We start from the raw sequence: 23560 nt of genomic DNA, 5'->3' as shown, positions 1-23560 counted from the left end.
TAATAAGTCTAGTTTGCTAATAAAAGCAAACCATCAACAAGTGTCAACTGTCAAGCAATAAGAATTTATTTGTACTACCTATGGGTAACAATATCCACCATTAATCCACGGGTAAGTGTCATTCACTTATTGGTTTCAATTTGTAACTTAAAAGTAGGGAAGTCAGATGGTGGATTTGCCGAGAAAATGTTTTTTTAATAATTTGAACTTTTTAAAATTCTTTATTTATTTATAATGACCATGAATCATGATTATAGCCAAAATACTAAATACCTATCATGAGAAACTCTCACTTAAGTACTGATATAGGTACAATCACGAAAGAACTTTAATACATTTATTTTGTTACCAGTAATATGAATTTCATATCTGTGTATTATATTGATCTTGGCCTGTGATACATTGTTATAAATATAATATGTTCGAGCAACTTGTTATAATACATTGGTATATATAAATAAAATATTACAATAGAATAATTTAAAGTTAATTAATATTCATTGACAAAGATATGAAAATAAAGAAAATTATTGACAGGTTTGGATTGAGTTCTAGGCATTGAGCATTGCTTTTCAATAATTGATAATGTAAATAAGGAAATTTGATTTCTTAGATAAAATTAATTATATTTTAATATATGTATTTTATACCAGAGGCGTGTCCAGCGGGTAGGCCCAGGCCTACCCTGATTTTTAACCTTTAAGTATACCCAAAATATACATTTTAAAATTATATTTATATAAGCACACTGAATACTGAATGTAAAATGTAACAGATTATTTTTATAACCAGGCCTGTCCTAAATTTTGGTCCTAGACACGCCACTGTTATATACTGATCATTAAGGAGCAGATATTTATGCATTTATCATATTTTTTAATAATATATAAATTAATGCGGAGTAAGATAAATATTTGTTTCATCACTCACAGAATTCAAATTTATCAATTTAATTTTGTATATTTGTTCGATTTTTACTTGTTTGACCTATAGTTATTTCTATATTCGTCATGCTTTTAGTGCATATTTAAGGTTTTTCGTATTATATAAGGGACTCGGCACGACATATTAATAGATCAAAATGTTCCGCGGCTGTAATAGGCCTATATAATATTCGTGCCAACTGGGAATAGCCGGTTTTCGTTCGTATCGGTACTTGGTTTCTAATATTATATACGATATACCTATGTATATTATTTTCAAATTAACAATAAGTTCAACAGCAGTTTGCAAACATCATTTTTACTTTTAATAATAATAAATTTTATTTTGTAAATTATTAATAATTTATTATTTTTAATTTTTAATAAATTCTAAACATATTTTATACTTTATAGTGCATAATTGCATGCATATTTTTTAATTTTTTAGAGCATAAACATCCGATCTCTAATGATCATTGATGTGTATAACGAGTTCATATAAATTTAGTGGTAGGAAGTGTTGGGGCAAACCCCCCACAGCTTATATTGTCTAATATTGACACTCAAAATATTTTAGTGTCTAGTGAGCTACTTTTCTGAGGGCGTCCCTGCCTATAATTTATGCTCATGTATATTACCTGGAAAAATGTATCAGCTAAAAAAATCTACAAAGATAAGTAAGTACCTTATAGTTTCTTTTTTAATAATTTTTTCAAACTTCCAATAACTATCATTGTAATTATTTATTTTATAGTAGTACCAATGTGGGGTTTATAAATAAATTAATTAAATACCTAGTTATTTCTTACATCGTTCTTTACCGATGTTATATTATAATAATTAGTTGATTAATATATCCCTTGTAGAGCGTAAAATATACATTTTTCGTGCTACCTACGCATAAACATGAATTATTCAGATTCAAAATGAATAATATATAATAAATAATCAGTCTATGTATACATAGGTAGTTAACAGTATATAATATTTAAGGTCCAAGTGGTTCGACAAATCTCAGAAATGCCCGAGCTAAACTCGAACTGTCCACGATATTTCAGCAAAATCCCATATTTTTTTTTAAAATTAATATCTAAATTTATAATCTACAAGGTCGAGGAGAGCGGAGACGTTGAAAAGAAACTAAATTAAAAAACAACCACGATAACAATAATTTGCGGCAATCAATCACCGACGAATAACAATTAGGTAGGTAAATACATGAAAAAACAAAAATATGAACGGTAAGTTTTTAATATACATTAAAAAATGTATGACTGTAGAATTAATTAGGTACCCAACAGAATATATGTAGGTATCAGGTATCTACAGGTGATGGTATTTAAAATAGCAATTCAAGAAATATTATGCTATCTATGTTATCAATATTTTGATTCATTTTATTTTAATTTTGCGCCACTAATAATAGGTACATTTAAAAGCATACATAATAACTACCTAATATGCATAGGTAATATTATATATTAGGTATGTATTCTACGCCACGCTTACGAATACTGTGTCATTGTCATAGGCGGAGCTAGGGGAGAGCTTTGGAGGCTATAAGCGCTAAGCCCCCCCCCATGTATACCTACCCTAGTTATATACCTACAGTTTTGTATTGGAGTATAAGTATAAGCTACCACACTCTGAATGCTGGCTGATTTTTTTTTTTCAATACATTAACAAAATTATTTCTTACTTAGGAAGTTACCTATTAATGATTATTTTCATTAAGTAATCCTGGACTTGAGCCCCCTCCCTCAACTAAATTTATCAAGCTCCGCCTATGGTCACTAAAAAATCGAGATCTCACTACAAGTGCTTGCGAATCTCATCATTTACGATTCAATTAAAGTTTTATCACTTTTTGGATGTACTGATTGGATTTCAAAAAGAAACTTTGGATCCAAACATCTAGTGTTCAATTATAGACTATAATTTTGGTAAATTGTAAATACCTAGTACAAGACGAACTGGGTTTATAGAAGTATAAAAAATATAAAATATATTTATGTTTGGATGACATTCACCATAAAAAAAATTAAAAATTGATACCTAAAACGAATCGAGAGGAACATGCCGCGTCCTTAGTGGCAACTGCAGTTCTACTCCCGCACGTCACCGTCCCTTACAGACGTATCTATCAGACGGCTATCTAACATCCACTGAAAGGCCTAAAATGGAAAGAATTGCCAACTGCCACAGTAGCTTTACCGTTTACAATTTATGTAGCGAGTTACATTACTATACTTAAGAGTATATTATGTAGATTAGGCAATAACAAATTCTAAAACACCGGTAAAATCAAAATGTAAACATTACTCTAATGCACACTTATCTACATTCAGCAATCCACTATCACCCAACACACCATTTGCGCACCTGCACTTACCGCCAACCTATCCATCCATTCAAACAAGGTGTGCAATTGCCTCCCTTTATACTTAGGTTCAGGCCACTGCCAACACCGTAGTGACTAGCAATCAATATAAATAAATGTTCTTGTTATATTTTGTATCTTGGCCTCACACCTGTAATATATGGGAATATGAACATCTATCAATAAACAGATTACATTTTATTATATAGTACAAATTTCAGTAGATATTTAAATATCAAACATAATATTATAATTACAGATAACGTGTAATACATTACAAAATAAATTACTATGTCAAGTATAAGAATATGTTTATTAATTTTATGTAATGACATATTAATATTTATAACTATTCATTTAGGCAAAGGTGTGTTAATTTTATACATATTAAAATAGATTTATTATTTAAATGCTTACATAGAATCATGTATCTGTTTTTGTAAAACTATTTTCATTAGCATATTCCTGAGATGATTCACGTATTTGATTTTGATTACTTGTTTCTTTCATGTTTAAACTATGACGATTACTAATATATTTGTTGTTGTTTTGTATTGGAGAACTTGATTGAAATGAATAACTCATAGAAGATCTGTTCAAATTTTTACAATATTTATCATAATATATGACATTTGTTTGACTGACATCACCACATAACCATAATTCACAAGAGTGACTAATTGAACGTACTATTAATACTATCCATGATATATGTTTAAAATTATCGCTAGGTTCAATAGGGCCACTTTGAATAGCCAAAAACTTATAATATTTAAACGCTTTATCTATGGATCTGAATCCATCTTCTAAGGAACTGTATAATGCGTTTTGCGTAATAAATATACAAATTATCTCTTCGTTATTAACAGTGTATTTTGTTATGGCACCAGGGTCAAATTTATTGTTTTTAACGTCTTTTAATAAACTATAAAAAATATAAAATACAATTGATTTAATATACAATATATTTAATAATATTTTTATTTATTTTAAAATTCTGAAATTCCATTATCCTCCCACAGCTTATATAAAAAAAAAAAATAAGATATGAAATGTGATTGAATGGGCCACTAAGATAGTTCTCAAAGAAAAAAAGATGTTTTACATATTTATGGAAAATTAAAAAATTAAAATCTGTAATGAAATTTATTAACTGCTGCATCAAGGCCCAAATACACTGTATTAGTATAGTAAACAATCTACCACTAACAAGGAAATGCTGCTATGACAATAAAGCATTTTGCACAGATATAGATTATAGAATGTAAAGATCTTGAAACATTTGAACTTATTTTGTTGTTTTATGACAACCATGTATTTTAAATAAATATCAAAAATATACAGTATGTTATGTAGATACCACATACTTTTGTACATGCAAAATACAAAGTGATACAGTCATTGCCAAATAAATTGCGGCAGCGGCAAAATAACAAAAAACCAGTGGTTCTCCGTACTATATTATTACCGAAAATAAACATACCATGAATCTACATTTTCTTTTTTTTTACATTTTATATAGAACTTTTCATGAATAGATAATTAATAGTAATATAGAGAAAACTTTTTCATGACATCAATATCCGTCATATTGTGTAGAATGTCATTTTAAATTAACTTTTTTATTATTAAAAATACTTGAATTATCATAGTACAGCAGCAGTCTGTTAAATAATAATTTGAAGAATATAACCTAACTTTCTGTATGGAATTATCTCCATACAATTTTATTTTATAAACTAATATGGCAATAACCATGAGATTGTGAATTTAATGCATTTGTATGTTTTTTTTTTTTTTTGCTTCACCATATAAAAAATGGTTTTGAACAAAATTTGTTTTAACTTATTTATAGTTCAAATGCAAGATATTTCGTTATTGCATATTTAGTGAGTAAGGGCATATAATTTCATGTTTTCATGGTTTCTTTGTATTAATACTTATTTTATTTAAGTAAATGTTATTATTTTTTTAGTTTATCTAGTCTAAATTGGTCTAATAAATCTGTATCGTGGATTTCTACTTTGATGTATTAGTGATAACTTCTAAATTGTTGAAGAAATCATTGAAAGTTTTGATGAAGATGAAGCACTTTTAATCAGAAGTCCTCAGAAACATTTAAAAGCCTCACAGATTAAAGGTAATTTGGGTTTTATAAAATCCAGTTTTAAATGTCTTCCTGTGACTATAAACCTACATCAAAAACGAGGCATAGCATTATTAGAAGCGATATAAATTATTCAAAATATTTCAGCCAATATTAATGATTTGAAATTGTAATATGTTAGTATTGTATTGAACTTGCTGCACCTACCACAAGCTATGCTTTTAGGGTTATTAGCGTTATTATTTGTTTTATTTTTATTTATTGTTATCTTTATGTGTGTAAAATATTATTTTTACAATAAACTATTATTATTATGAAATGCCAAACTGGAACTATAATTAACCAGAAATTACAAAAAGTTCTTTCTAAAAATTACGACTTTCAAATTGTTTGCAATATATTAAAAATATTAAGAGGAGAAGAAGTAAATGTAAGTAATTTAAATATACAAGTTATAAGTAGTGACAAGGCATACTTAAAATGAGTCCCGACAATGTTCACAGATGTAGAGCGTTCATTTTCAGTACATAAAAATATATTGGCGCCAAATAAAAGTTTTTTCAAATTCAAAAATATAAAGAAATCACTAATTGTCAAATGTAATTAGAATATAAATAACTCAAAAGTTCTAAAATATAATATTTCAAATATTTCTATTTTTTTTAACCGTTCTTATGAATTTTAATTGCATTTTTTTGCATTTTTCAAATTTTTGAATTTTTCAATACATATTTAACATTAACAGTTTTTAATGCATTATATTCATAGCCCTGGCAATAACTAATATTTTTATTTATTTATTTACAATAAGATAGATCTTACAACTATATTATATTCATTAATGTTTTATAAAGTTTTAAAAGTCAATGAATAGATGTAATTAATTAAATTAAAATATAAATACTTTTGTTTGAATGGATATTTAGTGTCCACATTATCAACTACATTGTCTTTCCAATTCTTTTTGCATACTTGTTCTAAGTCAATAAATAAAACAATTATGGTTTTGGCCATCATCTCCCATAAATTACATGGTGAAATGTAAACATTTAATCTCTGTGGCGTTTTCGAATCTATTAACTTACCATTTTTTATAATAAAAAATATATCAAATTATTTAGTAATTAATGGTTATTAATTTCTAACACTCACTTTAGAAGGTACACATACAGTTATGTCAATACCAGATCCAGAAAATATATCAATTATGAGAGATTTTGTATCAGACCAATCAAGTTTATCCAATCCACAACCAATTTTGGGTATTCCTAATTTCGTTAAATTGAATTTCTTCATAATGATGACAAGTGAACGAAGAACTTTTTCCATTGTATTTATTGTAGGTTTACCATTACTAAATTTTTTTGTTACCAAATAAAAAGCATATTGATTATGGCGTTCAACTATACCAACATTTCCTATTTTTAATTTCTGATCAACTAGTTTACCAACACCACCAAAAATGCGTCTAGAAAATAAATAAATTATTTATAACTCAATGTAATATAATATATAAGTCATAGATAGTATAAGACATTTTTACTTGAAGTCAACGGCTATACCCGCTCCCATCCGTAAATCTTCAGCAACACAATGAGCAAGAGAATAATCTTTTGATAACTTGAAAAGATCTTCATCGATTTCCTCAAAAATACTAATTAAATAACAATGAAAAAATTGCAAATACATTTTAAACTGTTTATATTTCAACATAATGTTAAATTTAAATTTGTAAAGTATAAACAAAAATATTATTTAAATAGTTATTGATGCGACTATCATACTAATCATAATTTCTTTTATTTCTATTCTTAGACAATAATGATATGTTAAACATTTAAACAAAAATTGAAGTAAAAATGTAAAATAAGTTGAGTGATGAGTTTTAATAATGGACAGCATACCAGTTTTCAAGATTAATTAATGATTTCCCATGTAAATCACTGTTGCTTCTATTTTGCGTTTCATTCTGTTTAAAATTCTCACTAATGGATATTTCATTCTTTCTTTGCTTTTGATTATTTGTATCGTAAGAATTCCTCCTAATTAAAAACAATATAAAACATTGATAATTTTATTTATTACTATTATAAACGCTGAGTGTATAAACACATTTATGTGTCCAAAATAATTTTTTAAAACTATTATGATTATTTATGAGTAATGTAATGTTATGAAATGTATAATATAAAAATAATAAAATAATGATTTAACTATTACTCAATAATAATATGGTTCAAGGCGATGACACTTTAACAATTTAAATAATTACTGAAGAAAAATTGAATAAAACTGACGACATACCCTTTTCCATAACTTCTTGATTTAAATGTATCCCCATACAAATCAGTGTTGTTTCTATCAACCGCTTTTTTCTGATCAAATTTATCAGAAACGTGTGAAAATTGTCTGTCAGAAAATCTACTTTGAATTTTTTTCTTGCTATTCCATCTATTCAAAATGATATAAAATATTATTGATTTATTAAATATGATTGCATAAATATGTTTAAGTGACCAAAACAATAATTCAAGACTATTGTGATTATTTAAGCAAAATGCAATCTTATGAAATTATAAAATAATGACATAAATATCATATAATAATCATAATCAAGTTTTTATTTTTATCAAGTCTTATGAATTTGATGTGTTAAACATTAAAATAAAACTTGATTAAAGAGAATATAAATATTAATAATTGACAACATACCCTTCTTTATCATTATTCATTATTTGATGTGTATCATTCAAATTAATGTTGTCACTATCAACCGCTTTTTTCTGATCAAATTTATCAGAAACGTGTGAAAATTGTCTGTCAGAAAATCTACTTTGAATTTTTTTCTTGCTATTCCATCTATTCAAAATGATATAAAATATTATTGATTTATTAAATATGATTGCATAAATATGTTTAAGTGACCAAAACAATAATTCAAGACTATTGTGATTATTTAAGCAAAATGCAATCTTATGAAATTATAAAATAATGACATAAATATCATATAATAATCATAATCAAGTTTTTATTTTTATCAAGTCTTATGAATTTGATGTGTTAAACATTAAAATAAAACTTGATTAAAGAGAATATAAATATTAATAATTGACAACATACTCTTCTCCATCATCATTAATCGTTTTACATGTATCATTCAAATCAGTGTTGTTTCTATCAACCGCTTTTTTCTGATCAAATTTATCAGAAACGTGTGAAAATTGTCTGTCAGAAAATCTACTTTGAATTTTTTTCTTGCTATTCCATCTATTCAAAATGATATAAAATATTATTGATTTATTAAATATGATTGCATAAATATGTTTAAGTGACCAAAACAATAATTCAAGACTATTGTGATTATTTAAGCAAAATGCAATCTTATGAAATTATAAAATAATGACATAAATATCATATAATAATCATAATCAAGTTTTTATTTTTATCAAGTCTTATGAATTTGATGTGTTAAACATTAAAATAAAACTTGATTAAAGAGAATATAAATATTAATAATTGACAACATACTCTTCTCCATCATCATTAATCGTTTTACATGTATCATTCAAATCAGTGTTGTTTCTATCAACCGCTTTTTTCTGATCAAATTTATCAGAAACGTGTGAAAATTGTCTGTCAGAAAATCTACTTTGAATTTTTTTCTTGCTATTCCATCTATTCAAAATTATATAAAATATTAATGATTTATTAAATATGATTGCATAAATATGTTTAAGTGACCAAAACAATAATTCAAGACTATTGTGATTATTTAAGCTAAGCAAAATGCAATCCTATGAAATTATAAAATAATGACATAAATAACAGATAATAATCATAAAGTTCTTATTTTTATCAAGTTTTAAGAATTTGATGTGTTAAACATTAAAATAAATACTTGATTAAAGATAATATAAATATTAAGAATTGACAACATACCCTTCTCCATCATCATTTATCGTGTTATGTATATCTTGCAAATTAGTGTTGTCTCTATCAGGAAATATGCTTTGTTTTTGATCACTTTCACTATAGTTTGGTTTTTCACTAACATCTTTATTACTAACTTGATTTTTTTTTTTGTTATTCTGTCTATTCAAAATAATATATGATATTAATGATTTTATTACTATTATGATTTATGAATGCTAATTGCATAAATATATTTAAATATCCAAAACAATTATTTCGCACCCAAATTAACCCAAACCTATAATACTCATATTAAGTATAAACCCTTGAAAAATCAAACACCCAAAACCCGAATAATTTTATTTTTTACAATCTCCATGCAATAAATCATTTAGTATGTAATTCTCGTGGTTAGTTTGATTTTGTAAAATGTAGATGGTTTAAAATTAACAATACTATTAACAGAAAAATGTTTACAATCAATTATAGGTAAATTCAATAAATATTTTCTTGTAACTAAAATCCAAAAAAAAAGCCGAGTTTGATCTAAAACAAATTTTGTGCATACGTGTTATATTTTATTATAATTAACATAAATTATTTTTAAAAATTTTAATTTTGGCTTAATCATTTTTTTTGGGGGGGAGGAGTTAATCTGAATAATAACAGTTAATAACACCCTAAACGATATACATAGTACCCGAAACCCAAATAAATAATTCTGGTGCAAAGCGTTGATATTAGTATTATTATATAACAAATATAATTAAGTTAAAGGAGACAAGTGATGAATTTAAATAATTGGTAAGTTACCCTTCTTTATAATCATTGATTGATTTACATTCTAATTCTTTATCTAAATCAATTTTATATCTATTATTTGCTTTATTCGGTTTTGATTTATGTTTATTGGAATTCTTTTGATCTTTACAAAAAGATTGATTACTGGCTTGTTCTTCATGACTGCTCCTGCTAGTTAAAATAATATAAATGTATTAGATATGAATCATATAATTTAAATATCGAATCCTTATTAAATTTCTATAATCAAGGATGTATTTTGCACATGCTAAAATTAACCACACTGCTAATGTTTATATTTATAAAACCTAAGTCTTTTTTTAAATTAACCTTTAGGATAAGATATGGACTAGGATTGTTAATATGAATATGTTATAATATAATAAACATACTATTTAAAATAAGATTTAGTTTACTTTTAGTTAAAATAAGAGAAATTGCATGGAAAAAAGAATAAATAGCAAATTCAGTTATATTTATTTTTAAATACTATTGCTTTTAAAATTATTAATTTATTTATTTGTTGAACAATAACATTTAATCTAATATACTTAACTAACAAGTAAATAATATTTATTATTAAAAAAAAAATTCTATGGTTGTTTTTTTCTATATTTTTAATTTATATTTCAAGATTTGTTAGATAAGATTTAAGTTAAAAATTTAAATAACTAAATATTTTAAACTACTGGTGCATAGTTATGAGAGTAATGAGATAATATACAATTTTATTTAATGATCAAAATATATGATGGCCTGTTTATAGTAAGTTAATTCAGAGACCTCAATATTATATGCCACTCAAGGCCATTATAAGCCTAAATCCTGCACCTGGTAAATGCTGTATGATAATCATGTTAAAATTAATATACATGCGCCTACTGATAAGTTAACTATATTCTGTCAAGCGAAAGAGTGCGCCACAGCCCGAGAAAAAACAGTTTTCCTATACATCCCCAATCGACAACCTGCTATTGAGACTGGTTCAACTATGAAGAATATGGGATGTGCAGAATTGGTTTTCTCACTGGACAGAGTTTAGTTATAGGTGTTACAATTAATATGCTACTCAAATTTCAATTTAATATAGATAAAAAATTTTACAAATTATATCAAATTATATCATTATAAACTTTAAGAAAGTAATTTACATAATAAGACTGTTTATTAATACTAAAATTTAGGAAACAAGTTTTTAAATTATGTTTTAAACAATTATTATCAAATCATACACCCAATTATATAAAAAAGCATAAAACAATAATACCAGTTGGCACAGACAAATCTCAAATTAATATAATTTATTATAGATACTTGTCAGTAGATGATGATGAATCTAATACATTATCACCATGATAAATTTCTTTGTCTTCGTCTAAAGTTTTACATAATGAATTTAGCTCAATTATATTGTTTTTTTTTTTTTTTCTTATTGTATTCGACGCACTCATAGGGTTCATCTTGAACTTTTTCATTATTCCTAATAAAAAAAACGTATATTTAATTAGAAAAGATGCAATGAGAAGGGTAATCAATCTTGATTTTACAATTAATGTTTGTAAAGCGAGTTTTTTAGAATAGTTTTTTTTCTATCAAGATTAAATGAAACAACAAATAGATATATAAATTGATAAACCATTGAAGAAAAAATGTTCAGTAAATACCTTAAATATAATTTCTCACCAAAAACGTATAAAGAGTAATTCTAAAGGCTTTATTTTAATAACAAAAAATCAATTAGACACTAAAAGAGTTAAATAGTAATATTTAAATATGATAGTTAAAAAGAAAATTATTCTAAAATAATGTATTTGTTGGTTCCTAAAACAGTAAAACATACTTCTCTTTTAATGATTTTTTTCCTTGTTTCTTATCATCAACTTGGTTCTTTTTTACATCATTCTTTGTGTTATTTGTTGAGTCTACTTTACTCCTAAATACATTTATTACAATTTTAAATAAATATGTTATTATTCTTATAAGTAGGTTTATATGCAACCAAAATTCTAAAATATGAATGTCGAATAAAATAATTATTAACATTATTAGTTGCCATAAATTAAAAATAATATTAATTTTAATAAAATGCAAGGAAGTTAAATTAGAAAAGCATATTTATATTGCATGTCAATTAGAAACATAAAATACAATATACAAATATGTATTATATCTTATGTAGTCCGGTACATTTAACTGTGAATTTATTGTTTTTATTTAATTTAATTTATATTTATTTTTATCATATTATGGTAGAAAAATGTTTATTGATTAATTTTTATATCTAGATTGCTTAAGCTCAAAGTCTACTAGTTTAAAGTTTAAATATTTTGTCTTTGCCTTTGATAATAATATAAAAACGTTCAAGAGGAGAATTTAGGTGACTTTTAAGTTTGAAACTGATTGTGTTATTTCGCTGATATATCTAACTTGTAACTTTTTAAACGATACATATCAATACTCTAACACTACTTTTTTGTATATTTTTATTTTGATAATTTACAACAAATATTAAAATAATTCTAATTTAGTATACTGCATTATTATTTAGTCAACAAAAACATATTAAACTCCATGCCACAAGAGATATGGCTTGCACATATGAATGATATACAACATATGAAATTTTCCCACTGTACAGTGACAGTTTTGTAAAAGAATGCACAGTGTAAGATGAGTTATGGTCAGCCAGTGTATGCATTCAATTGTGGCACAGAATATAGTTTGTGAAATCATTTAACTATTAAATAGCTTGAAACCACTGTTTTACTTTATTTTTGATCTTATAATAAAACCTTTCACAAATTATGAACATATTTCTCATTTTTATAAATAAAATTAACAACTCAAGCAAAATACGAAGTATAGTTATAATATAATAAATATAATCCATTTATTAAGCAGTTAAATAAATAAAAATAATATAAACATTTTACACAAAACTTATAATAATTACAATATAATATGATATTTGACATTCTGTAGTTAAATTAATTTTATTAATTTTTGTTCTATTTTGATTGCAAAAATGTACCATTGGTAACTGTAGTCAATTTTAGTATAAAAAAAAGTTTAGGTTAAATTTGATGTATGTTTGCAAGTTAAATCAGTAATCCATGTTTTAATACAAAAGATATAGGAAATAATATTTTTAACACAAAAACTATAAATCTTTTTTAGTAAAATAGTTTTTATTTTATGCTAAAATAATTTATGAATAAGGCATACATAATAAAATAATATAAAAGGTAAGAATAAAGTATCATAATAGTATAGCACAAATTACCTTTTAGTTTTAGAACTTTTCTTTTTATCCATTTTGATCAGAAATTAGTTTTTTCTAGATTTAAAAAAAATGAATGAAGATATTAGTATAATTAAGTATTCATATTTAATATACATTGATATAAAATTGTTCAATACTATAGAATTTATTCTAGAAAATGATTAATTACTAATTCTTCCAATAAGCAAAAGTAACTGAATAAAAATTATAATAACATTGATTGAGTATAACTACTTAGTCAGCAATATTAGTATTCCTAAATAAACATAGTAGGTAAATTTATTTATTCTTTAAAAAATATTAAAAGGTAGATGGGAAAATATTTTTGATGTACTACACATTGTGTTACTATAGTGTTTAGATTTGTTGATTATACCTAATACTCGACATAATAGTATAGATTAGACCTATTATTGTTTAATTTTTGTTTATAAAAATAATAAAATTAATTTATTGCATATAGGCAGTGCCTACCTACGGCCTACCGAGTTTAAGAATTTCTAACATTTTATTAAAGCTACAGCTACTTTACAGTTTAAATAATTAAATTCAATCATGTTTTCTTCTAATGTTTGTATTAATTTTATCACTATAATATAAAATAAAAAAATATGACCAGAAACTCAAAATCGGTATTTTCAGCATATTTACATTGCATATTTTGAGCAGCCCAACAAGTTTTACTCGGTAACTCTCTAGGCCAACCCGGCTCTAATTATATATATCCACAAGAACTAATAATTATGGCCACTAAAAAAATTGTAAATATGTTATATTTTATAAAAAGTACCAGGTAATAATAATATAAATGCACTGTTCAACAGAATTATATAGCATACAATTTAATTTGTATTTTAAAACAACCAAAATAAGTACCTACCAACATAGGCTATTTATTCATATCCTATAAACTATACAATTGTGAACAATACTTATGTAATAATATATAATATAGAAAATAGAAATACATTTAATTTAAAATCACATAATATAAAGGTAATACCAACAATAACTAATACTGTCCATACTTACAAATTCGAAAACAAATGCACAATAGATGATCCAAAAAAACTATTTTATGTAAATAAAAGTAATTTAATAATAAGAAAAAAGGCAATTATTCGGTAATATCACTGTACCAGAAAAAAATTGTTTGGTAGTTACGTAATGAAACTAAATAATGATAATAATATATAAAATATTCACTATGGTCGAAAAGTGTTTATTAGTGTATTACTATAAAATAATGTAACATTGTAACTATCTTCAGAAATGTCTGTTGATTGTATATCGAATTGTTATTCATTAGAAAATGTCAATAACGCATGTCGCGACGCATGACTAAGTTATTTTGAAATGTTATGTCCATTAGCAAACATTACATTATCATTTATCAATAATCAAGCAAAAATAATTCGTTCGTTCAACGATATATAACGAATAACAGTATAATTATAGAAGGTAAAATGAGAATTTAATATATTTTCATGGTTTAATTTTATTTTATCTACCATATAATACGACCATAGAATTTACGAATATTGTCGTATTATCAGATAATTCGACATTTTTACGATTAACGAATAACATTATTTTTGTCTTTATAAAATATTATAGTGTCAATAAATAATCTATAGTAAATAATAATATTATAAATTCAATTTGTTTTATAATATTGTTTTACTATATAGTATACCTCTACTGCCTCTACTATTTTAGTTTAAGTTACGTTTGTGTGTTAGTAAAAACGAATAGCGCCAATTGACCAAATTATCAAATTAAATACAATACGTACCAAATTAACATTTAATATTTTCGTATAGTGTGGAATTATTATTTGTGGATGAATCGTGGGCATTCCCTCCCACTCCGGCTGTTTTTGGTGTAGTAGGAAATTTCCCTCCTATTTTTTTTTAAGTTTACTACCTATTTAATAACATGAAATCATTTTTTTATTTGCTTATTGTCTAATATTTCCAAACGTTTTCATAAATAAAAATATAAAATCAATTATACATGTATATTTTTGATCAACTGAAAACTGAACTACTTCAAACGATAAAATAATAGTGATGTTTAAAATAATAGATAGTCGAATTAAAATATAATAGTACTATAGTATTGATATTTGGTTCTATATATAAAACCCAATCAATTGCCGCAGGGGCGGCGCTAAACGGGGGCCAGGGTGAGCAAGTGCCCTACCAATATTTGATTTTTCACCTCCATTGCCCCCCCCTATAATTTAATGTTTAAAATATGCAAGTAAATAAAGAAATTGTAAATTAGTATTTATAAAGAAAACGGAGGAAATTTGAAGTTTTACTGTAGTACATTTGCAGTGTGATAATAATAAATTAGGTATATTTTTTGATTATTTATTTAGAAATATAACATAATATATTATTATTATTTTGTTATTATTATAACCAAAACATTTTTAGCAATACTTTCTTGATAATATGGTACCTTATAAGAAAAAACAAAACGGTAAAAAACGACAAATGCATTTTACTTTAAAATTCCAAATATTAATTAAAGTATAAATAATAATAACAATAAACCATAGTTATCGAATAGTATACACACTCAGGTATCATTGCATTAACGAATATAACTTACATAATATTACTTATTTAATATAGGTATTAAATCAAAATCGTAAGTGCAAAAATTAATATAAATGTAAAGTTTCAGATCGTGATCGAGTTCGACTCCCGTCCGAGCAACAGGTATGTTTTCCGTATCGCTCCGCATTTATAGCTTCAATAGCGTAAAGACGAGTCTACACACAACAGGTATTATGATTATTGTATTTCCTACAACACTATATAACGCCCAAATATAAATACCTCAAGACCGTGTACTAGATAACGGCCGCCTTCGCACGCGATTATCTGCCAAGGTCACTTATTTCGATAATCTTATCTACTTCTAATGAGTCCGAAACTGTCTCCAAAATCAAGGCACCTGCACAGCCCGTTAGTAAGTCACCGACGACGGCACGCACTAATAATGAATGTAATTGGAATATAGCATAGAGTAATATAGTCAATTCTAATAATCGCAACAGATCACCTCACCAAATTCGCCTCCCCCTAAAAAAACTAACAGTATTTTCATTGTATCCAAAAACCGACACCTTATCCGAACAGCATACCGAAATCAATAACGATAATAAAACTATTAAAATAATTCTTCCACCTCCTATCTTCATTGAAGCGCATTTAAACTTTAATAAAATATGTCTCAAACTTAAGGAATTAACTGACGCCTACAGTTTTTTTTGCAAAAGTACTACAAAATGTGTTAAAATACAAAAACATAGCTCCGATTCCTACAAATCGTCATCAAATTCCTCAAAGAGAAGACGTCTCCTTTCGGCTGTAGTCAATTTGCAACAAAATTGACCCAAAATATATACATGTGTAATTTGCAAATTTTTTTTATAAAATGCGTTTGTAATTTGCACCAAAATAAGGATATGTAATTTGCGCCATCCTCAGGTAGTAAGAAATAGGAATTGTAATTTACACCAAAATTAAAATCCACTATTTTCTCAATAGTATCTCGATAGTACCAACTTACAAGTTTCTGAATCCCAGAAAAAAAGTCCGATTTTTATTTTATTGGAAAAAAAGTCCGGTTTGATTTATTGTTCATAAAAAAAATGTATTAATATGATTTGTATAATGTAATAATAATTTAATATTTATATAATTTAAAACATTAAACTACAAATAATTAGTTCATAATAATAAAAAAAATAACTATAACTAATATTTATTTTATTTTCGGATACAATGGCCAATATTAATTAAAAATTCTTCTACCGATATTTCATTAATGGCCATTCTAGAAAATAAGTTTTTTAAACGTTCACCGGTGTTACTAAACTTACGTTTTTTTGGTGCTGGAATCCCTTCTCCTAGTTCTTGTAACGCTATTTTAGCTCTATCTAATCCTAACTCTTCACGCATTTTAGAAATTAACTTCCAGGCGGTTGGGTGCGCGTATCCGACAAGATGAGTAAAACGGTTGTTCCAACTCTCGCAAATATTATTTGTACGATGTTGACTGTATATCGTATCCTTGTGAACGTTCCATATTTCTAATGGAAATAACGGTTTATTTTTTTTAATTTTATTGTATCATATATTTATCGTATTTTATGTACCATTGACGTATGTGGAATCGAAATAATCAAAAACCTCTGTAGCTTCTTTTGTACAAACAGTCTTTAAATATTTCATTCCGTCGTAAAATTTATTTATTGGCAAAATGGCAAAAATGCTAACCCGCCTAACATAGCAAAAAAGTGACAAAATGTATCATCTGTCTTATATTTGGCTTGTAATCCAACTTCTTGTATTTTGCGATACGTACTTTGAGACAAGTGATAAAAACAACCTTGTATACGGAGTGTTCGCCGAGAGGCGAGAACACCCTGCATGGGCGGCATTTAAAAAAAAAACTCGTATGCAAGTTTTTGCGGTGAAGGATTTATTTTTCAACTCTGAAACCTTACACGCATCGTAAGACGGGTTGCCGAAACAGTTATCGCACAAAAAAACACGAAATAATCTAGATTTTTATTTTACATTACGGCCGACCACGGCACCTGTTCATTTTTCGCCGTTTTTCACCTAAAAAACTAAATATACGAAATTTTTAAGATGGAAGCGAATTCGAGACACGGGCGAATATTGACGAACGACCGAACGCAATCGGGGACTCATAAAAGTTATACGACGACTTATAAAGCAGCCGATCCAAATCGCAAATGGTATTTTGAGATCGTACAAAAATACAATGTCGGTGTCGGAGATTTCTCAACAAGGCATTGTAAAAGTAAAAACAAATAAGAATAAAAAAAAAACAAATATCGTGTGATATCGGAATACGGGAACATATCACACAACCAAACGATCAGCATGTCACCCCTTTGAATGCAGTGACAACGTCTAGTTGCGGTGACACGGCTTTACTGAACGATAGACTCATATATATTATATATGCGCACGGGCGTAGCTAGAATTAAAATCAGGGGGGCAGTGGCATAGTCAATTTTAAATCATTAAAATTCAATTTATAAGGTGTAAGAAGTATAATTTAGTTTAAAATGCAAGGGGAGGGCATTTGCCCTAATATTTTGAAAATAATTTATACACAATATTTACCAAATATATTGATGATATTATTTTGGGAATATTTCACATACAATATTAATCAAATATATTATTAATAATATTTTGAAAATAATTTTCCAACAGTAATGATCAAATATTAATTTTCAAATATTGTTATTATAAAATGATGAAAATAGTTATTTATTATGATGCTGCATATATTTTATTTATTTTAAAAAATCATACAAAATATAATTGAGTGGTTAATATATTATAATTTTAAAATATAAAAACTGATTACTTTTTTACAGAAAAAAATTATTGATAATAAAAAATATTATACAAAATAATATTATTGTTAATTTACAAAATATTAACAAATAAAAAAAATTTGACAAAAATTAACTTATACTATACTTATACTTATACTTATAACTTTAGTAATTTATTAATACCCGATAATCTATTATATTATTAAAATATTTATTAACTTAGCTAAATCAAACATGCCAAAAGATGGCGTTAAGATCAAGTTACTGAAAAAAAAATTAAAAACTACAGATTCAATGGGCAACACTGCAACAGTGACATTCTTTTTTGTTGTAATAATTCACAAATATTACACCGATAATACAAATAGAAACACGGAATGATGTAAACTTTAACTATTTAACAGTAGGTACTCACATAACGAAGAATGAGAAACCGCTGTCTTGGGCTGAGGGCCACTATCATAAAAATACTAAACTAAAAACACAAATTACATAAAAATATGACGTCCGTAGCACTTTTGTTTACACAGGTGATAACGTAATCACGTTTCGTACCGCCTAGATCCCGCGACAAGTAGATCCACGTACGTCAACTGGATCCCTTTGGACATTTAGAACCTCAAAGACAATTTAGATTCCATATTAACTATAATCTCCCACGTCATTTAATCGGTGGTAATTTAAAAAACTTGTCTAAAAAAAATACTTAAATAACAATTTAAATTTTAAAAATATTATGAAATGGTATGAAGTATAAGTAAGTTACATGGCGTTAGTAAAATCTCTAATTCCATTAATTATGATATTAGATTCGATGTTTTAAATAAGTAGTAACGTTTCATTATATTCTAATATACACGATATATGAATAATCGATTATGTTAATGTAGAACTTATATATAATTTTTAAAAGAACTTGCTCAAATACCTATTTATTATAATAGGTAAGTGCCGTAAGTACATTAAAACCTAACCATTAACCTAACAGGGTGACTATACTTATTTACAAGCATTGTATGGCCACTTATTCCTTTAATGTTAAATTTATGTTGGACTTTCAAATTTTAGAGTTAACTTTACCTAAAGGCCATATTTTTAAATTCGAGTACACAGAAGTTGTACATTGTTTAAGCTATGCCATGTAACGGTATAGACTTATTTTTTCAAATGAGAAATAACCTTTTATTGCGAATAATTAAGCAAATAATTTTTTTGGAAATATTTATCAAACTACATCCACATAATAATCCTGAAAAATGGTTTTAAAAAACTTAAAAATAGAGGTAACTATGCAAGTAATATTTAATCTAGTAATTACAATAAAACAGTTTTTGCAAAGTATAAAATATTGATGAATTTATACTATCTAATTAACATACTTTGTAAATTAGCATAGCCCCCATATTTTCCAAAACTATATACAGTAGAACATCGATTATTCGCATTAATTGGGATCGAGTGGGTGCGGATAATCAAATAAGCATTAAAAATAAAGTTAAAAACTAATTTACTGTGTGTAAAACGTACCTATAATATGATACATTAGAGAAGCCCATAGTAGATAATAAAATAATCTCGCATTTCATATAATATAAACACGACAAAACGAACATAGCTAACGATAACTAAATTAAATTAAACTAAAAATAAATTTGTACAACAATTTTGTGGTGCGGATAACCGACGTTCTACTGTATTATCATGGATGGATATTAACAATTAAAACAAAGCTATAATGCTCAAATATGGCTGATGCTAATTAAGTTATGTTTAAAATTTGAATACAATAGTATTTAACATAACTATACAAACTATACAAGAATACTGAATAAAATAAATATTGTATAAATTCAAAATTTTTAGTTAAGAATTATATGTATTTATAATGGTAGTTTTTCCTATGTATCATCTAAACATAATAATCACAGATAGATAAAATAGTCTTAACATTTATTGAATAATTTACGCAAAATATACGGTGAATTAAATTTACAAAATACAATACGGTTATTAGTTGTCATTGTAAACTGTTGCGTAGTGAAGAGTATTAATTCAATTTTCAAGGATTTTGACCCATTTATTAATTTTTGCTACTAAAAAACACTAATAAAGCACGCAAATATAATTGTCTATAAAGAGCTCAAAATGAATTACAATTATTTGAAAATTATACCATTTATAGAAAAAATGATAATATAAATACTTAGTAAACATTTTAAATTTTACGGCTATTGGTTTTTGAATTTTAAGAAATTAAAAAATCATTTTTGTTGAAAACTGGTTAGCGTAAAAGATTTAAGAACATAATGATTTTAGAGGAATTATAGCCTATGGTTAATAAAATCCAAATGTGCACAATCACATATTCACATTCAAACATTTGTATTTTATTATAAGACACAAATACCTACGTAACTAATGCGTCAGTAAATTAGTAAAATATGAAGTTACAAATTTACATGAAATAAAAATAAAATCATTATCCTTATCCTTATATATATATAAAAGAACAGGCCATTTTTATGTACCCATTTCGTGACGACGATTTTTAACATTTTGATTTTAAAGGATTGAAATCGGTGAAAATAAATTTTTACGTGTGATTTGTATATCTATATTCATATAATAATAAGTAATAACAATAGCAATCGATAATATAAATCAGTACACATACAAATTCTAATTATTAGTTATCTCTCCATTGCCTTGCCACGGTGCCTATACACTAAACACGTTCATTTCATTTGCACTCCGTACTACCAGCAGTTCGGACACGCGTAACATCTAAAATATTAAAGCTTTTTTTTACACATATGACTACAAATTTAAATATTATATAATTTACACTTAAAAAAACATTCTTCTTTTCGACAACGCTTCCACAGCGTTTTACACTTAAAAGGAGTTTTTCCAGGCAACGCCGGGTAATTCAGCTACTTAGTAAAATACACAATAATTAGTAGATAAAAATATGTGTAAATTCAATGTTTTAAGTAAAGTAATAGATACACACAATATTTCTGGCAATATTAAACTTGACCCGCTTTTGTTAGTGTACTTGTAAAATAAGAACTAATATAATAACTATACTTGGAGTCTTTTTATAACAAGTCAAAGAATATTTTTTAAATATTAAATATTATTTTATTCAAATACTTTATAAAACGTTAATATTTATCGTTTCTTGATATAAATAATTATTTAATTGGTATTTAATAAAAAAAAATGTATGCTAGGTAACTATAAGATAAGAATAACAGTGTTAGGTAATTTTCCACACCACCTTTATTATTAAACGACGTACAATAACATTGTCCGTATTGTTTAATAACTTTATGAGGTATTACACGAGGCGCGTTTTTTTTATTGTGGTGTCCCCAGTAGGCCTAATCCACATCGTAAGCGAGAACGCATCATATGCAGGGGCGTATTTAGGTAGGGGCTTTGGGTTCAGTTGTCCAGAACGGCAAATTTTTATTTCGTACTTTATGAGTACTGGCGCAGTGACGTCAATCATTAATATTTTTCACAACATATGTGTGCCATAGAGATATAAAATACTATAGTATTTATATAACATGGTATTCTATGGTATTAACAGTTTGACCACTATTGCGCGGCGTAGAAGTTTTTAATTTTTTTTTTAATGGGGGGAGGCGGCAAAATATGTGTTGCTCTTATCCTAAAATTCCTAAATACACAACTGATCATATGAATGCATTCAAATAATAAAAAAAAAAATATACAATAACTTAAACTATGTAGGTGTTAATAATATTATATAATATAAAACGGGTAATGTGTATAATATATTTATATATGTGTGTTGCCGGCCGGCGATAGTGAATGTGTTGGATGAGTGGATGAGAGATGAGCGCTATTGCGTAAAGGGGGGACAACTAAATTAAGATGAGCTTCTTATTGATGCTGCCATCTTCCTCCGGGTTGAAACGAAGCCGAGTGCCGACACATTTCCCATCAGCTTCGTGACAAATTCTTCTTCACTAATAAATATTAAATAATTATATATAGTATACTGTACCGTCTGTACCTACTACGATTCTAAAAGTTATAATATAATACAAACAAATACTTTGGACAGTTGATTATCAGTTGAATTTCTTTTTGCTGCTGCCAATCTTCCTCCGGGTTGAAACGAAGCCGAGTGCTGACACATTTCCCATCAGCTTTGTGACAAATTCTTCTTCACTAATAAATATTAAATAATTATATATAGTATACTGTACCGTCTGTACCTACTACGATTCTAAAAGTTATAATATAATACAAACAAATACTTTGGACAGTTGATTATCAGTTGAATTTCTTTTTGCTGCTGCCAATCTTCCTCCAGGTTGAAACGAAGCCGAGTGCCGACACATTTCCCATCAGCTCAATGACAAATTCTCCGTCGGTGGGTAGTCCATGATCCAGCCAAATGTTCGGTTCCTATAAAACTTCAACAAAGTGCTAATTAAATGTAATTTAAATTTATAGTAAAATTTTAATGTTTAAGAAATCTATGTTGGTGTTCTTTTATTTTTGAATTTAAATTAATTTGAAATTTTATATTCATAATTTATTAGTGAAAAATGTAAACAAGAACTAAAAAGATTATAGTATATTGCAGTTTAACTTTCTGTTCGGTGGCCACCTTTTTAATTCCTCACTCTCTTTTATAAGAAAGTTAAACAGCACAATAACTATAAAAAATATAAATTTAAACATACACAAAGACAAACTAGCTTTGTGA

The 23560-nt window shown here is 26.2% G+C and overlaps 1 protein-coding gene and 1 long non-coding RNA gene across 10 annotated transcripts; both read right to left on the bottom strand.

Moving 5' to 3' along the window:
• Positions 1 to 3597: 3597 nt before the first annotated feature.
• Positions 3598 to 19291, bottom strand: LOC132919335 (uncharacterized). Of its 8 annotated transcripts, none has more exons than XM_060980871.1 (15): positions 19223 to 19290; positions 13407 to 13460; positions 11964 to 12056; positions 11438 to 11603; positions 10136 to 10294; positions 9350 to 9502; positions 8939 to 9085; positions 8531 to 8677; positions 8123 to 8269; positions 7715 to 7861; positions 7315 to 7452; positions 6954 to 7064; positions 6563 to 6878; positions 6315 to 6490; positions 3598 to 4228 (listed from the first exon to the last, which is right to left on the bottom strand). In XM_060980871.1, exons 4-15 carry the CDS (start codon positions 11596 to 11598, stop codon positions 3727 to 3729), a joined length of 2304 nt encoding a protein of 767 aa, XP_060836854.1. In that variant the 5' UTR covers positions 11599 to 11603; positions 11964 to 12056; positions 13407 to 13460; positions 19223 to 19290; the 3' UTR covers positions 3598 to 3726. The 8 variants fall into 8 exon arrangements, with proteins under 8 accessions (XP_060836854.1, XP_060836859.1, XP_060836853.1 ...); XM_060980876.1 differs by lacking the exon at positions 19223 to 19290 and adding an exon at positions 14439 to 14785 and having other exon boundaries at positions 10136 to 10291; XM_060980870.1 differs by lacking the exon at positions 19223 to 19290 and adding an exon at positions 14439 to 14782.
• A 3222-nt stretch (positions 19292 to 22513) lies between these two features.
• On the bottom strand, positions 22514 to 23246 carry LOC132921502 (uncharacterized). 2 transcript variants are annotated; one of them, XR_009660896.1, is made up of 3 exons: positions 23106 to 23246; positions 22895 to 23016; positions 22514 to 22811 (listed from the first exon to the last, which is right to left on the bottom strand). It is a non-coding gene; the product is annotated as an uncharacterized LOC132921502 (long non-coding RNA). The 2 variants fall into 2 exon arrangements; XR_009660895.1 differs by having other exon boundaries at positions 22901 to 23016.
• Positions 23247 to 23560: the final 314 nt, after the last annotated feature.

The sequence above is a fragment of the Rhopalosiphum padi genome, chromosome 2 (genome assembly GCF_020882245.1).
Source record: "Rhopalosiphum padi isolate XX-2018 chromosome 2, ASM2088224v1, whole genome shotgun sequence".
In the NCBI taxonomy this organism is placed as follows: Eukaryota; Metazoa; Arthropoda; class Insecta; order Hemiptera; family Aphididae; genus Rhopalosiphum; species Rhopalosiphum padi.
Note: the sequence above shows the minus strand (reverse complement) of the source record. Positions and strands in the feature narration are given on the sequence as shown.

What these genes read in the sequence shown, in the direction of transcription:
- LOC132919335 (XM_060980873.1), bottom strand. Translation starts at nt 11,598, where the DNA reads ATGAAAAAGTTCAAGATGAACCCTATGAGTGCGTCGAATACAATAAGA. An exon ending in TCATCATCATCTACTGACAA is followed by an intron (nt 10,295 to 11,437) that starts GTATCTATAATA and finishes TATTTTAACTAG; the next exon opens with CAGGAGCAGTCATGAAGAAC. An exon ending in ATTAATGATGATGGAGAAGA is followed by an intron (nt 8,270 to 8,530) that starts GTATGTTGTCAA and finishes CATTTTGAATAG; the next exon opens with ATGGAATAGCAAGAAAAAAA.